Source organism: Nuphar pumila, chromosome 7 (genome assembly GCF_984573655.1).
Source record: "Nuphar pumila chromosome 7, dmNupPumi1.hap1.1, whole genome shotgun sequence".
NCBI classification, from domain to species: domain Eukaryota; kingdom Viridiplantae; phylum Streptophyta; class Magnoliopsida; order Nymphaeales; family Nymphaeaceae; genus Nuphar; species Nuphar pumila.
Window position 1 is genome coordinate 107,938,494 of NC_143255.1, and position 17,479 is coordinate 107,955,972.

Below are 17,479 nucleotides of genomic sequence, written 5' to 3' on the forward strand. Positions count from 1 at the left end.
AGGACCTAGACGAGTGCCCTAACCCCCACAAAGTTCATTACAAGAAGCATAGGTTTCTATCCCTGAAAGACTTGACCTAGTCTGACCCATTAATCTTAGTGTTACGTGTGACCCACGTATAGACCTCAGTGTTATGAGCAAGCTTATAGCAATACAAGATGGCCATTTCTTGGTGTCACTATGAGGCCTCCGCAATATTGTCAGAACCGTTTCAAATCCTGAATCTATTGCCAAAATGATTTCAGGAATCAATCGATTTTGATTTTGAATTGGCTAACTTTTAATCAGAAGATGACACATGTCAGCAAAAAATATTAAAACAATATAAAATTATTAAAAATATTTTAAATCATTTTTATATTATTAAAAAAAATAAGCCCAACCAACTCATTTTGTATCCATTCTTTACCGATACAATAAGAATAAGTTGATTCACAACAATACTGAAAACAATCAGACTTGGTGGTGTTAGCATGATGAGGGTTCAAGCATGGAAAGTGGAAAAAGGTTTAGGTCCTACCATTGCTTGGTGCTATGGTAAGGTGATGATGTTGGTCAAATCGGTTCTACTCATCCCATTTGTCATCCCTATCATCATATCCTTTCAAGTTGTTTTGATCAAATCAAACTCCATGAATGTAATCTACATCATTCATTTTTGTGAAGATCAACATTTAAATGGTAGCAATCCAACTTGCATGCCAATTTTTTTGGCAATTCAAAAATCAATGGTGAACAAAACATAAATTTTCATCAAAAGAATTTGATTGAAGGGTCGATTCTTATTAAATAGTCCATGTTGAATCTATCTATAAGGTCAGATTTGATCAAAACAACTTGCAACATAAGATTTAAGAGGGGTATGAAGATGGGGAGAGGAGTGAAGCATAACTCAACCTCAACTTCAACAAGAAGACGCAGGTTCATGCCTTAAACATGGCTAACTTTTCGTAAGGGGAGGAGTGGTGTTCGAGACACTTGAGACAAAAAAAAGATAAAAGATAAAAGAGAGTGGAACAATTGGAACAAAAACGCGACTTGTCCAGAACACCTCTGCACTCGGCCACCAGTGTCCACATATGACTATTCTAAGCAGTTGTGTCCGTGCAATCAAACTCCCCCATAGATACGTGAAAAGATATGGAAAGCTTTCTTGCCCACTTGCATCCTAGAACATCTATTTTTTGTTCTTGGAGAGCTAGAAAAATAGTAGCACCAATCCAACAGGAGATAGCAAAAGTCATCCTTCCTAGGGGTGTCAATGGGTGAGGTTTACATGAACCTGACCTGAACCAAACCCTATAGGATCCGAGTATGGTGATAAATAAAAAAAACCTGATTAAGACCTGGGTCTGGACTCAAAGGTCCGATTAATTAATATATGGACCTGAGTATAGTTTGTGAAATTTTATACCAGACCTGGACCAGTCCTGAGTTTCGATTAAGACCCGCAAATTTTCAATGTAAAAATGATAAGAAAATATGGTTTTACAGGGTATGGTCCAGGTTTGGTTCATGTAGTTCTTATCGGATTCAGGTATAGTTTTTCTAATAGTAGACCCTATTAAACCCAAATTAGGACCCGATACCAAACCCAAAAATTTGGTCCATATCTGGTTCCACCTGGGTCTCAACGAACTCCCCACCACCCACAGTTTCTGAAATTTGTTGTTCTTACACTTAATTGTTGGCTTGACTGGCTTTTCTTGCATATGTTGGTCCCCAGTCATGGTATCTATTTCAATGTTATGCTAACTACCAGCACGCCCATCTTCCTTGCTTACGTCTTATAGGCCCCACATCACGTGCATCTCAGATCCCATCTACCCAAGACTACGAAGATATGCCAATCTATTATCTTCTATATACAGGACACCCAAAATTATAAGTATAAGAAAGACTCTCAAGTCACCTCTACATTCCTATAGTCTCCTACAACTCATCTTGCAAAGAATGGTCAAGGCAAAGAGGGTAGTAGAGATTGTCAGGAAGTGGCAGAAGATGGCTGCAAGAGGGAGGAGAAGGATCTCAGATGGTGTTGTTGAAGACAGCCACACTAGTGGCAAAGTGGCCGCAATTGCAAACAAGGGCCATTTTGCTGTGTATGCGGCCGATGGTAAAAGGTTCATGGTTCCCCTTGCTTACCTCCACTGCCCGTCTTCCTGGAATTGCTGAACATGGCAGAGGAAGAGTTTGGTTTTAGCATCGATGGTGCACTTACATTCCCTTGTGATGCCGCGCTCATCGACTATGCCATGTCACTTGTGCGCGGGAATGCGTTTAGGGAGGTCGAGGATGCATTGTTAGTGTCTCTAAGTAGCAGCAGCTGTACCAACTGAGGCACCGCTTGTCTGTCAGGAGCAGTTAGTGCACACCACCTTGTGTTGGGACGTTGCAAGTTCTAATCCCAATGGTATAGTTTTATAACTGATCGGGGTCTGCCTAAACCCAGCTTTCTCTGTCTGAAAAAAAAACATAGCAGCAGCAGCAGGTGCTGGTCCTCCTCCTCAAGGACACCCCTGACAAAAGATAACCCTTAATGGGTTCTAATTAAGTAAAACATGCTCATAGTAACATACAAACTTGTACATAAGAAAGCTTTGAATTGAGCTCTTTTGTATCTTTTTTTCCCTGAAAAAATATCAAAAGTGCTAATTTTCTTTTTTTAAACATGAATCATACTGTCATGGGCTTAGAACCCAAGGCCCCCTTAACGTAGCTTTGGGTAATCAAAAACACTGAAAACAAGCTATACATGGCGGTCCGGATCATATACTATGAAGTGAGCTGAAGGTTTGGCTGTCGCAAGAGGTCAATTAAAAATCTTTCCATGCTTCTTAATTATACACTATTATGAAATATTAGTAGTACTCATATGCTGATAATGGATTCGCTTAATGGGTCACTTAATGAACTCGCTTTCTTGCAAGGTAAAACTCTAGGTTAAGCACATGACTAGGGATGCACATGAGCCAGGTTTGAGCCGAGCCTGGGCTATTCGAACTCAACTCATTTCAAAATGCCCCTATCCAAGCTCAGCTCAAGTTCTGAGACTTGGCTCAAGTTTCGAGACTCAGCTTGCTTCTGAGCTTGAGCCGAGCCCAGCTTGAATGGTTTTCTAAAAAAACGTAAAGAGTTTTGAAAAGGTGAGATTTGATCCCCTACCCGTTATGCAAAAAATGACTTCTTGGTTTAATTTTGCAAGCATACTCTATATATACTTTTATCTGAGCCTTATTAGTAAGCCGATGAAGCATGGCTCGTTTGCTCAGAGCCATGTACAAGCTCAACTCATTTAAGGCATGAACGAGCTCCAAACCAAACTTAAATGGGTAATTGAGCCTGAGCTAGCTCGGCTCGTTATGCATCCCTACTGGTGACCATCCAGCCTTAGGTGCCCCAACCATGATAATTAAAGCAGTGGCCGACCACATGCAGACTTGTGATTTTGTAAAACACATCTATGAACCAAAAGGAAGCAAGATTAAATTTATTAAAAATTAATTCATTGAATTAATGGTAATAAATATGTATAGTATTTTATCTAAGCAAAAGACAGTAGCCTAGCCGCCTAGAAAATTCTAACAATTTTCTTTACCGTTATATATTACTATTGTAGCTACTGTTGCTGCCATTACCACTTTTTCTTTTAATTATATTTTTTTGATAGTCAACAACTAGTTGATGGGATTCAAAACCTTGATTCGTTGGCTTAAATGGAGCAACTTTACCATTCATAACAGTGTCATTCAATCTCTAGAAATTGGCACATGGTTTGATGGGTTTTGATCTGAACTCAGATCCGATTTTATGGTGCGGGTACTGGGTCCTGGAACCAACCTAATGCAAAACCACACCTGCGGCCCATATCATAACGTAAACCAGACTCAGAGAAGACCCCTAAAATACTAATTGTTAATATATTTTACATTAAAAAATACATATTTTAGTTGGAGCTTAGGTTGGACCAAGGTGAGGTATGAAATTTCACAAATCATACCCAGCTCTGAATGCTTGTTTGGATCTCACAGGTTTGACACAGATAAATAATCGGACCCCATTCTTGGTTACTTCTCCTGCTTCCTTCAGTCGAACCCGTAGGTTAGCAATTATCGAAGAATCCAAAGTCAATAGCTCCTTACAATTTTTAACCGCTAACTATTTACTAACATCCTCCTCTTTAGATGCTTCCTAGACGAGAGACATTATTGGAGATACAAACACATCAACCTTTTTTGCATCAAGAATTTTACTTACTAAACCCTTCTTTTTTAGTGAATATAGTTGAGTCTTCTTATTTGATCACAACAATCTTGACTTCGTCTTATTATTGCTGCATTTTTTTATGAATTATATCAAAAACCCATGCTCTTGGCCATAGAGCATGTTCCTTGTCTATAGATGTATCAACCCTCTTCGGTACCTCAAAGCATGAACCATCAACTTATGGGTATTATTTCTGAAAAAACTAGTATTCAAGAGAAAGCAACTTTAATATATTTCACAAGATTTATGACAGAAAGAGCAAATTCAAATAACCTTTTTGTAACATTTACATATCTTACATCTTTCTCTGATTCATCAATAGGTGTTGATGTCCCAATGACAGTTTTTTCACTCATCATCTGTATAATAACAGATGAACAATTTTCTGTACAAAAAAATTAGATAATAGAGGTAAATAGGAGGGCAAAGGAAACTCACATAAATTTTAATTATATAAAAGAAACAAAATATAATATTAAAAATATAAAAATAACTTAAACATTTGTTCCTTGGTCATCTTTATAAAACAAGATATACACCTAAATTTGAGGAATGAAGCATACAAAATTAAGAAAAAAAATGGGCAAAAGAGACTCACATGAAATTTAATTAAACAAAAAAATAGAGTATGTGATTAGATATGCGAAAATAACTTGAGAACTATGTTATGTTTTACAAAATAACTGATTCATGCCACTATTTCAAAAAATAATTAATTTAACTGTTACAAAGAGTGAAATTTGTGCTTACCGGGATATCTTATAGTTGATTATGTGTCGAACGCTAAAAAACTCACATGATGTGTCGCCACATGACACAGATAAGGCAAAAAAAAATGACACCTCGTTAAATAAACTTGGCGAGAGAAACGGGTTGGGGATCACAAAACCCTAGCTAAGAAGTCCAATTTTATGCAAAAAATAGTCCTTATATACGAAACAAAGCTTTTATATATATAAAGCATCACATTCAATGCTTGTGCAATGGTTCATAAATGTAACAAGCGAGGATGAAGAGATTCTAAAAATCGTCATGAAAATATTTGTGAATACATGTTGAATATGCAAATTCAAAATGTTCGCAACTGAGCTTAGAAGTTTTGCATATACATAGGATATTTGCAAGTCTTCTCGCAAACATCAGGAGGTCATCCACAAATGTGTGGAAGACATTCACTGCAAGAAATAATAGTTTTACTGGGGCAACAATTGCGCCAGTAAAAGCTTTGCAAGTAAAGCTTTTTCTAGCATAATTTACATTTTCCAATGAAAAAGACTTTGACTGGTGCAATTTTGGCACCAGCAAACCAGTTTTCATTGATGCGACTTTTGTGTCAGTGAAAAGTTTTTTGAGTAGGTGGCATGGCAGTCGCTGGAGGAGTTGCAGAAGAGGTCGCAACAGAGGGTGACGAGGGCGCCGTTGGATCGGAGGGCATCATGGACAACGTTGAAGATCTCGGGGGTGATGAGGCTATGTGACAGGAAGACGTTTGCTCTAACAAACTCCATCCTGCCTCCTCCTCTTGTATTCGAATGCCCCTGGTTTGGTTTCCCATGACTTTTTTTTTTTTGTTAAAATAAGTTTTATTGGTAAGCCTTTTTTGTGACACAAGTCAATATTTGCGCCAATAGAACACATTTTACACTAGCGCTACCTCCAAGGGTGCGCCAATACAACAGGCAAGGACATTCATATTTTAATTATATTTGTTTTGAATTAGCAGTTGTCTTACATATAAATCTTGCGAATATAGGACTTGTGCGAATGTTTGATTTTTGTGGATCTAGACTTTATGTGATTTTAGTTAAGGAGGTCCAAATGTTATATGGGTGAAGGTAGGGAACAACCGTAAATGAATGACACAAACCAGCCGAACTTGAATCAGATGACAAGCGAAGATAAGGACATTCACAATGCATATTTACGAAAATAAAAACACACACTTTCAAACGTACGTCTAGACTTATGCAATTTTAGTTAAAGGAGGTATGCATATTATGTGCGCAAAAATCGTGACATCCACAAATAGGTGACACAAACTTGCAAAGTTCAAATAAAAATGATCAAAGTTTAGAGACATTCATAATACAAATTTGCAAAGGTCTAACATATATTTGTGAATGTACGTCTTGACTTTAAGCATTTTTTTAGTTAAAAGAGGTTCACATGATGCTTGTGTGAATGATATGACTGCCACGTATGTATAGAGTGAATCTGTTGAGCTAGAACTTTTTCAATTTTAAAAGGTTTGCATAGGGCTTGTGAACTTTAGAAGATGCACATTTGATATGTGAATCTTCTTTTCTAGGATTCAACTTAGCCAGGTTAGCAAATTCTTTTATGTGAATTTCATCAGGTCTAAGAAATGTTCATGCAAATCACTTTTTTATTGAGATGTTGTGACATTCGAACAATGTGTGCATCTATCACGGAAACATCAGGCGGTTCACCTATGCAAAAAATAAAAATGGCCTAAAAGAGTCAAGAATTGAAATTTTGGATGTGGAGAGAGTTTTGGCAAATTGGTGTAAGGCATTTCGAAGATGGTACCATTTTACAAAGAGAGTACTATTGATTTTTTGCACCCGAATGTGATAAATATTCGAGTTTGGTGGATATCTGAATAAGTTTACATATGTAAAACACTGATCAGAATCGGTTTAGCCAATATCCAATTAGTCGTAAATGGTATCGTCCACATTCCCAAGAATGATTTTAGACCTAGCATACTCCAACCCATTTGTCGAGGGTATTGGTTCAGTTGTATATAAAAGTTCATTGTATCGTATTAATGAAATTAATGCAACAATGAAGGAGATTTTGAGGAGACAACTTGAACGACGTTGCCCGCGGCAACAAAGAAATTCAAGACTTGCTTTTCGAATTCGCCGTCAGGTTAGAGAGCAATTTTTTCCTATTTTTCTACCATGAAAGCTTTCCTGTGTGCTTTCATTGCTCTCATGGTTAGAAAAAAAATAAATCGAATTTGGAAATGCTTAGATTCAAACCGTTGACATCCCTACGTGAAAGCTAATCAAGAGTGCACCAAGTGAAATTTTGAGTAAGCTCATATATATATATATCATTATTGACATTAAACTGTGATTTATACAGTTCAAAGCCGTCTGTTTACATCAAAGAAACTAGCATAAATTACCAAAAGCCAAAGATAATTAGATCCATCATAACATTTGCAGGGAAACGGATCCGATCATTTGAAATAGGATGGGTTTCATCGTACATTCAATCGTAGCCATCCAGCTAGAACTATTTAGCCATTGATTGGATGGCTATGATTGAATGTATGATGGAACCCATCCTATTTCAAATGATGGTTAGAGATGGATGGGCACGCCTGGTTGGCGATCTCAACCGCCTTTTGCCTGTTAGGAAACGGCCCTTTGACCTACCGATAGATAGATCGAAGAAAGAAACACAAAAAAATAAAAGGAGAAAAACAGTCACACGAACCCCCACCTTACGGGTAGGGGGCCACCCCTACAACTCCGGGCCAACTTTGGATCCATAAAAAATTAGGATTAATACTTGGTTCTAAGAAACTGGGACTGACTTTGATTTTACGCATATGCATACAATAAATATGGATGGATGTTTAACTGTCCACAACAAAATGGTTGCATCTTTGATGTGGATGTGCACAGCCGAAAATTGGTCCATATTGCACCAAAATATAATTGAAAAAAAGACTTCTGCATCCAAACTGTTTGATTAAAGCATCATTTGTAACTAAGCCTATTTGTATAGTCCCATCCACTTAAAAATGCATGAGGTAAGATTGAACACATTGATACTGTATGCACATCGGCACCAAAGACTTATCCCAATAAAACTATATCTTGCTTACCTCCCTCTCACCCAAGTGCATATCTATTAGATAGAGAAGTCCAATCAAGACAATTTGAAGTGCTGCTTAATTTAGTTCATTTTACGAAATGAATATCCCTCCAACATGATTGAACCACTCTACTAACCAATCCGTTCAAACTATCAAATACCAAGCAAGTTCTTTACTATATTTCTTAGTCTTAAAGGCTCCATGTTCCTTTACCTTACAAATTAAAGAATTCCATGAAAGTAAGTTCAATGAGAAAGAAACAAATGAACTCAAAATTTGTTCCCTCCAAATACTTTTTTCTCAAATCTTTCCCCTTCTATATATATCCTGAGGCCCTGTCTTAGCTCTTCACATCAACATTAAGCATTCAGAGAGAGAGAGAGAGAGAGAGAGAGAGATGGGGGCTGTGGTACTTGTTCATTTTCTTGTGGTATTGTCCATTGTTGTTTCTGTAGCTGGCTCACTAAGCACAGATTACTATGACAAATCATGCCCAAAGGTTGATTCCATTGTCGCAAAAACTGTCAAGAAGGCCATGAATCGTGACCAAACTGTTCCAGCTGCACTCCTCCGGATGCACTTCCACGACTGTTTCATCAGGGTCTCTCTCTCTCTCTCTCTTATATTTGTAATAGACTTGAGCTACGCCCATTTAAAAATTGACCAAACTGTTCCAGCTACACGGACTTTTCAAATCTACCGCAATGCCAATGGAGTCAAGTTACTCCTATCACATTTAGAGGTTTTAAACTCGATCAGCCTGAGTGCCTACAGAGATTCATGGTTGTTTCATAAAGTGAAGTCTGATAACATGGAAAAATAGGTCTAACCATCCACAAAATTTCACTTGACTAGCCCTTGGACCAGTGTACCAAGTTTTGAGCCTTGAGTTCTTAATGTGTTTGTTTAGATTATCTGATTGACTTGAGTTCTCTTTCAGGGCTGTGATGGATCTGTGTTGCTGAATTCTACTAAGACCAACACTGCTGAGAAAGACGGGCCACCCAACATCTCTTTGCATGCGTTCTATGTTATTGATGCTGCTAAGAAGAAGCTGGAAGCCGAGTGTCCGGGTGTTGTTTCTTGTGCTGATATTCTTGCACTTGCTGCTCGGGATGCAGTGCTACTTGTAAGTAGTGACACCAATTTCATCAGACCAAATTGGAACTTAATTTGTTCATAATATTCGACGAAAAGATCTGGTTTCGACTTTGTTGTACATAGGTCATTGTTGGAAATTGATTGTTCTACTAGTTGCCATTCATGAGCTGCATTGTATTGTAGGAGTGGAATATGTCGGTGTCATTAATTTACCATAGATTTTAATGAAGTTATAATATTTGGTTTTTGTTATTTCAGTGGGAAACAACAGTTGATAATGTTTGTTTCATCTTTTGCTTCTCTTTTAGTCTGGAGGACCAACTTGGGAGGTGCCCAAAGGAAGGAAAGATGGAAGAATTTCCAAAGCCGCTGAAACTAAATTATTACCGGTTCCTACATTCAACCTCTCTCAACTGAACCAGAGCTTCTCTCTCAGGGGCCTTTCAATTGATGATTTAGTGGCACTCTCAGGTGACAATAATTTAGTAAAGATAATTAATATAAGTCACGCTTATTAACCTCCCTGATTATGAACATGGTACCAAAGTTTGAGTTTGAACAGCCTTGACAAATGTGGCTAACCAAGTTCACTAGAGCCTCATAGATTCAAGAGACCAAGTTAGTTAGTTGGGACTTGGGACACTAATTTGAAATGAAGCCTCCTCAGAGGCTGAACATCATCCATACATACGTAGTCAGATCGAACTCACCTTAAGACGAATGCACATCTATGCCTTTACAAATCTCAGCCCGATCTGGGGTTCGGCTTGTTTAAGCATGGCACGGGCTCGGCTGAAATGGTAAAATGAGCCGAGCCCAGGCACCAAGTTTTTCATTTACCAAGAGGTGGTGATTTCGAATCTTGCCCCCTCAAAGTTAAAGGCTGTTCAAGCTTGGCTTGGGCTCGAGCCCTCTATATTTTGCATCAAGCCAAGTCTTCAAGTCCAGGCTCTGCTCGAGCCTGGCTCATGCGCCACGTACATATATATGAGCATCTTGATAATTGAATGTTATTTGATAAGCATCTTGGTGATCTCCATGGGGCTGATTCCACTAAGAGGTGCATCTGTTTCTGAATCTAGTCATAGATCTTTCTTTCTTTCTTTTGTTTTTTTTACCAACCACCAAAAGTTGTGTCGGGTTCCACTCATCCCGTATGTCATCCCCCATCTTCATACCCTCTTAAATCTTATGATGCAAGTTGTTTTGATGAGACCTGACCTCATAGATGGATTCAGCATGGTCGATTTAATAAGGATAGACCCTTGGATCACATTTCTTTGTTGAAAATATGATTTTTTTAAATCACAAAATGTTGCATCGTTGAATTTTGAATCACCAAAAAATCCTGAGCACAAGTTGACTTCAGCAATTTAAATGACGATCTTAAATAAATGAAGGATGTAGATCACATCTATGGAGTCCGGTTCGATCAAAAAAATTTGCATCGATGAGATCCCAAGAAGGGGTATGAAGATAGGGATGACATAAGGGATAGGGGGAACAAATTTGCCAAATGTTACCAGAATAAACAATAAAAAAAAAGAAGTTACCATGATAAAGCACACCCTTGTGGGTAAATGCAGGTGGGCATACACTTGGGTTCTCCCATTGTTCATCATTCCAAAAGAGGATCCATAAGTTCAACTCGGTCCATGATGTGGATCCCACCATGGCATCGACCCTTGCTGTGAGCCTGAAGAAGACATGCCCCAAGCATAACAAGGTGAGGAGTGCAGGGTCAACCATGGACTCAACTGCTTCAGTGTTCGACAACATGTACTACAAGCAACTGCTGGAGGGGAAGGGCCTCTTCTCTTCTGACCAAGCCCTGCTCTCCAACGGCAAAACCAAAGGCCTTGTGGGCAAGTTTGCCAATTCACAAGGGGACTTTGAGAAGGCTTTTGTGAAATCCATGCTCAAGATGAGCAGCCTGGCTGGGGATGGCGAGGTGAGGTTGGACTGCAGGTTTGTGAGGTAGAACCATTATTCGATTTTATTTGATTAATTGTTACTTGTGATTGTTGGATGAGTGGTGTCAAAGTTTAATAGTGTGAGGTCGATCGGTTCTTGAATCATCCACAATGTTGTGCGAGTGAATGAGGGTAGAAGATTTTGCTGTCTGGATTTGTGGTAGAGGGTGTAATCCAAAGTGAACTTATTTGTGCTTTTGACAAACAAAACAAGGATAAATAAAGCTTGCATGAATTTTCCAAGTTATAAATTGTCAAGTGTGCCTATATATATATATATATATATATATATATATATATATATATATATATATATATATATATATATATAGGAAAAGTGGTAGCTGACTGAGCACTTTTGAGCCTGACTGTCAGGCTCCTACCAGTGAATAAGGGTTTTGAGTTTTTTTTTTTTGCAAATCTGACCCAGATGTATTTGGCATTGTTGATTCACTAAGAAATGAAACTTGCATCATGTTTTTTCAATAAAAAAGATGATTTTTAAGTATTGAATATTTTTGAAAATTGTAAACCATTGATTTTTAAATTTTATAAAAAACTAATTAGGTGTCATAATCGGATGATCCAAGAGTCGATTCCTATAAAATCACGCATGTAGATCACATTTCGATGATCAGATTTTAGAAAGCATAAGAAAAATCCTTCCAAAGCCAGGTAGAGGCTTAAAGAGTGGTTAGGCAGCTACCACTCACTATATATATATATATATATATATATATATATATATATATATATATATATATATATATATATATATATGTGAGAGAATTTAACATATTAGGCCCGCTTTTCTCATTTTGCCATGTTAGGCCCCACAGCTTGAAGTGTTTGATGAAAGATCTGAACCATTAGATGTGTTTATCATGCTTGATTTAGTGAGAATCATCTCTTGGATCATGTTTTTTCCACAAAAAATTTGTATTTTTATGAACCAGAAAAATTGATGCCTTCATAACCATTGATTTAGGATTACCAAAAAAACCTATATTCAGGTCAGATTCCGGTGATCCAAAAGCCGGTTCCCACTAAACAAAACTTATAGATCTCATCTACGGTGTTAGATATGTGAGAAAAAAAACACAAAAACTATGCTTTTTTGAAGGCCCCAATGAGCCAAAACGAAAAAACGTGCCAGAACAAGCGCAATACTATATATATATATATATACACGCACCCTATCAGGCTTTCAAAGGGTTTTTCCCATGTGTTACTTAAATTTGACCGTACAGATGTGTTCGGCATGGTCGATTTACTAAGAAACAACACTTGGATTAACATGACCACCCGTTTTCATAAAGATGTTATGGAATGGGTGCCGCAGCACCCCCTTTTGATGGATTTCATTGCTGCAAAAATTAAATCGGACCAACCCCTCCCCCAGGAACCATTTTCGTGGAAAACCCACCTCTAGTGTGTAAAATGGCTATCTATCACACACAAACACGGCCTTAAGCTCGGACCTCCAAGGGAACCGTTTCCTTTTCTGACGGCAACCATCGTTTCATCTGTTCGAGAATTGTCTCTCTCTTTCCTGCTAAGCAAGAGAGAGAGAGATGATGGGATACATCCAAAGTCAATCCTTGCCCTCCATCATCGGTGTGGATTAATCTAATATCACATAATCACCAGTAAGGTAGACTAATCCAACTGTCAAGATGCATTAGTTGGACAGTTAGGATCATCATAGGATTCTTTTCGTGTTTGTTAGTCTTTGTTGCTAAAGCATTAGATTGATTGGGTTGTGATACAGACATCTCTCTGTCCACTGGATGCATTGTTCTAGTCTGGTATGTTCTTACATATTATGATTCTACCTCTAAAGCCTAAACATGTGTATAAAAGTTTGTTTAAAATTACACAACTTTATCTGCCAAAGATGGGTAGGTGATAAAATGAAGTCACTAGCTAGATGGGAGATTATTGCGACACTGCATGAATTTGGGGGTTGGGGATAAGGAACCTTAGGAGGTTTAATGGGGCTTTACTCACCAAGTGGTGGTGGGTCTTTTGTTCTGAAGACTCCATGATTGTTGGGCTTATCAGATCAAAATACAAATTGCAAGGATGGCCTTAGTAATGGAGGGAGGACACGAGGTGGAGAAGAGGGTTGGGAATGTGGAAAAGCTTATTACAAGTACTCTCGATCTTTTTTGTAGGCTCGAGAATTCAAGTTACAGTTCTTTAAAAAAAAAATCAAGTTACAAACGAAGAGAGCATGAAATTCTGGTGGGATGCTTGAGAGGGAGAGTTGTGCTTCGGCGGGCAATTCCTTTTCCTGTTCAATTGTAACGACCAAAACCAGGGCCTCTTAAGCCTGGGCTCCTAGACATTTGTTCTCAAAGGAAAATTACCAAATTAACTTCAAAACCATGCCAGAAGTTTTTTTTTTATAATAAATGAAGGTCAATACCACCATTGACAATAACTGTTACCATCCAAAAAGTATTACAAGTACATAAGTAGAATAAATACAGAATGTAAAATAAAAAATAGTTCAAATGTTGTGAAGTCAGGTAGTAGCTGAGTCCAAAGTTCACGATTAGTTCTTTCTATTGGCAACAATCCCTGAACCTACAATTGTAACCAAGAGTCTACAACTTATTAAGTTTATATTTACAAATTAGACATAACTGTTACAACTATAGTGAGCTCTAAGCTCCTAATCTTAGTTTAGTTTGCTAACCACGGAAACATGTTTATAAATATTACCCGTTTTACCGTTCTCTATCATCATTCTCAAAGAAAACATTCTCATTCTACTCTAATCGGCTATTTCGAAAATAGATTTATTGGGTGTAGCAACCTATGTAGACAACTCAGAGTCTAAGGCATTGGCTAGACATATGAACCACTTACAACAACATAGTCCAAATCAGACCAGAATATGAACACAAGTGATGCAGCTGCTCACCGAGTGCCACAAAGTGTTCATCAGTAGCTAGCCTAAGAGCTTGAGAGTCTATACCTGCCCCTAAGGTACTCAAGGAGCTATACCTGCCCCCAAGGTATCAAGAAGCTTTACTTGCATCCAAAGTTTTGTGGTTCATGCAACATTCTACATGTGTCTAGTGGGCAATGTTTTAGCCCCTAACGATCACTTAGAAACTTCTGAGCAAATCCCAAGGTACGATTGAGGTACACATTACAAATAATACCTAGACCATGCCTCACCTAGTAGAGTTACTTATCATGCTATGTGTGGCTACCCTATGAAACTTATTCTTTTAACTTTCATTTCTTAAAGTTAGTATCTTATACAATCATCAATCTATGTCTACTAACGACTTTTAATACGTATACACATGTCATATATTTAAGGATAACATTCCACTACAGAGTCAACTCAATAAGTCACGATACTTACAATGCCCCTCCCAAGGCATACGTGTGACATTCTTAAGACAAATCCTATCCCAGAACTCTGGAACTCTACACTCATTTCTCAAAGTCATACATCAATCTTTTATATATAGTAATGTCTTGATTATCTCCACATTGGATACATTCATAATTTAAATTATGTCATAAATCAAGAAACATGTAACATGTATCATCATAATTAAGCATCATACTGAACATCGAGGTTATGGATTCTTAAGCATGCTAAATAGTTGTTCTATTCAAAATAAGATAAAACTAGCATATTTAAAACACATGGAATCACATTGAAGGATGTCTAAACTAATTAGAATGTATTTTATTTAACTAAAGAGAATTTTGTAAATGTTTACTTACCTCAAATGTTTAAATTCTAATTCTAAAAAATTACCTTAGTCTTCTAGCAAGCTCTGATCTAAAATAGACAAATATTGTGTATCATCAATTGAAGTCTTGTCTTTATGAAAAATTAGGAAAATATACCTAAGCTTTAATGCCAAACTTTGACTCTGTTCTTTAAGAGTTTGTCATCATATCTCTTGTTAATGAATCATACTCTAAGAGAAGAATCCAAGGATCTAAAAATCACTTGAATCTGACATCGGGGTGAAAAGTTATGCCTCATTTATTAATTGAGTATTTCGAGGAAAAATTATCTTTTTACTCTTCGACCATCCTTGGGTTCATATATTTTTTTCTTGATTTATTTTGTCTTTACACCATACCTAATTCACATTAACTATAGTTCAAATTTAGTTTAACTAGATCTTTCGATTGAATTCTGGATCCAGATCCACTCTTATTCCAAAGCAGATCGTTTAAGTACTATAAACCAGACTAGATCTTGGATCTGGTACACCCGAACCAAACCTTTTTGTGATGGATTGTCACAAGTATGGCATCAACTATGAAAAATATTTGGATTTGGGCTAAACCCAATTGGATCTAGTTTATTTTGGATCTACTTGATGTATTGTGATCATCGCAAAATTTTTCCTCTTGTATCTTTCTCTCTCTTCCTTCTCTTTTCCTTTTCTAACCTCTATTTTCCTCCTTTTTGAAGGGAGAAAAATAAAAGAGAGAGAAGAGAAAAGAAGAGAAGAGGAATTCTTTCGCGGGGTCTCACTTGACCTTAATTTGAAAATATTTGAGAAAATAACTCACCTCTGTTTTGAAATGTTTGCGGGAAAATTGGGAGATGGGATCCGCTCGTCGGTACGAGGTTCGACCGTTCCTGGCGCCTTTACCAGGGGTAATCGAACCAAGGGTCGAATTCATGTTTTTTGCTTTGCTAAGAAATTATCTAAGAATTTAGTCTAAGTCTAAATGCACAAATAATCATGCTTATGAAATGCAAAGATGTATGCTCTTTTTGAAAACAATTTGAAATTTTTCAAGTGTTTCTTGAATCTGATGATAGAATGAAGAAATGGTTTCTAACTTAGAACTTGAGATTTAAAGTTCTAAGTTTTTGGAATAATCAGAGTTTGAGAATAAATCTTGATCTTGAGGGAAAAGATTTTGAAATTGAGATAAAGGGAGAAGAAGGAAATCCCAAAGTCATAAATGGACTTTGAATCAGAATAACGATGAAATGGAATTGGATTCTAACTTTTGAAAAAAATGAAATGTGGGAAAAAATAGAATTTGAGAAATAGAATTGATTTGAAAGTTGGAATTCAAGATGGAATCTGAATCCAAAGTCTGGATTCTAAATTAGAGTTGAGATTTAAAATCGAATTCTGGATTTAGAATCCGAAGTGGGAATTGGATCTGAATTATGGGATCCAAGATGAAATTGGATTTTGATTTTTGAATGGAATTGGATCTAAGATCTGAGATCCGAAGGGAAATTGGGTTCTGGATCCTAGAATGGAATTGGATCTGAAGTCTGAGATCCAAAGTAGAATTGGGTTCTGGATCCTAGAATGGAATTAGATCTGAAGTCTGAGATCCAAAGTAGAATTGGGTTCTGGATCCTAGAATGGATTTGGATTTGAAATCTGAGATCCAAAGTAGAATTGGAATCTGGATCCTAAAATGGATTTTGGATCTGAAGTCTAAGATCCAAAAGATGGAGATTGATATTTAAAAATCTGGATCCAAGTTGAGATTAGGATCTAACTTTGGATTTTTGGAATTTTCAAAATTGATTTGAGAATGAATTTCAAAGTCGAATTGGACTTTGAATTTGAAACTTGAATTTGGAATTTAGAAAATGAATCGAAGTTAAATCGAACTTTGAATTTGGTTTCAAAGTCAAAATTTGAACTTTGAAGAAGAGATAGAATTGATGAGTTTGAAGTAGAAATTGAAGAAAAGATGTTCAAAATCACTTGGGTTTTTGAAAAGAATTTTGAAAATATGATGCAATTCTATCCTGAATGATGAATGAACTTAAAGAATTTTGAAATTGGTTTTTGAAAAGCTATTTCATTCTTTAAGTAAATTAAAAATGGGGTTGAAGATATAATATATCCCTGACTATGGTCATTGAATATATTATATAATAACCACATTTAAATTCAAGTGAAGAGAGAAATACATTTTTGGTGCTTTTATAGAATTTAAAATGAAGTTAATTCTCAATATACCCTGACTATGGCCATTGGTATATATGTTGAATTAATTTTAAATTAAATTCTGATAAAAGAGGAAAATATTTAAAGAAAATATGGTGATTTTTGAAAAAGGATCCAGTGTGGATCCAGTGTTATTTTGTAAAAGATAAAAACACTAAGTCTTGTTTACATCCTGACTATGGCCATTGATGTAAATCATCAACTTAGGATTAATTACCTCTTACGAAATGGTGCACGTGCCATTCGTGTTTCACCATTGTGAGAATTTAAGAAATAAAGGCAAAAATGCATGAAAACAAGCA

General features: G+C 36.8%; 1 protein-coding gene and 1 pseudogene across 1 annotated transcript; both read left to right on the forward strand.

Moving 5' to 3' along the window:
- Positions 1–1,953: 1,953 nt before the first annotated feature.
- On the forward strand, positions 1,954–5,744 carry LOC149832835 (auxin-responsive protein SAUR68 pseudogene; annotated as a pseudogene).
- A 2,775-nt stretch (positions 5,745–8,519) lies between these two features.
- On the forward strand, positions 8,520–11,358 carry LOC149832836 (peroxidase 64-like). The gene is made up of 4 exons (XM_090012609.1): positions 8,520–8,723; positions 9,063–9,251; positions 9,532–9,694; positions 10,810–11,358. The coding sequence occupies exons 1-4, from the start codon at positions 8,520–8,522 to the stop codon at positions 11,202–11,204; spliced, it is 951 nt and encodes a 316-aa protein (XP_089868735.1). The 3' UTR covers positions 11,205–11,358.
- Positions 11,359–17,479: the final 6,121 nt, after the last annotated feature.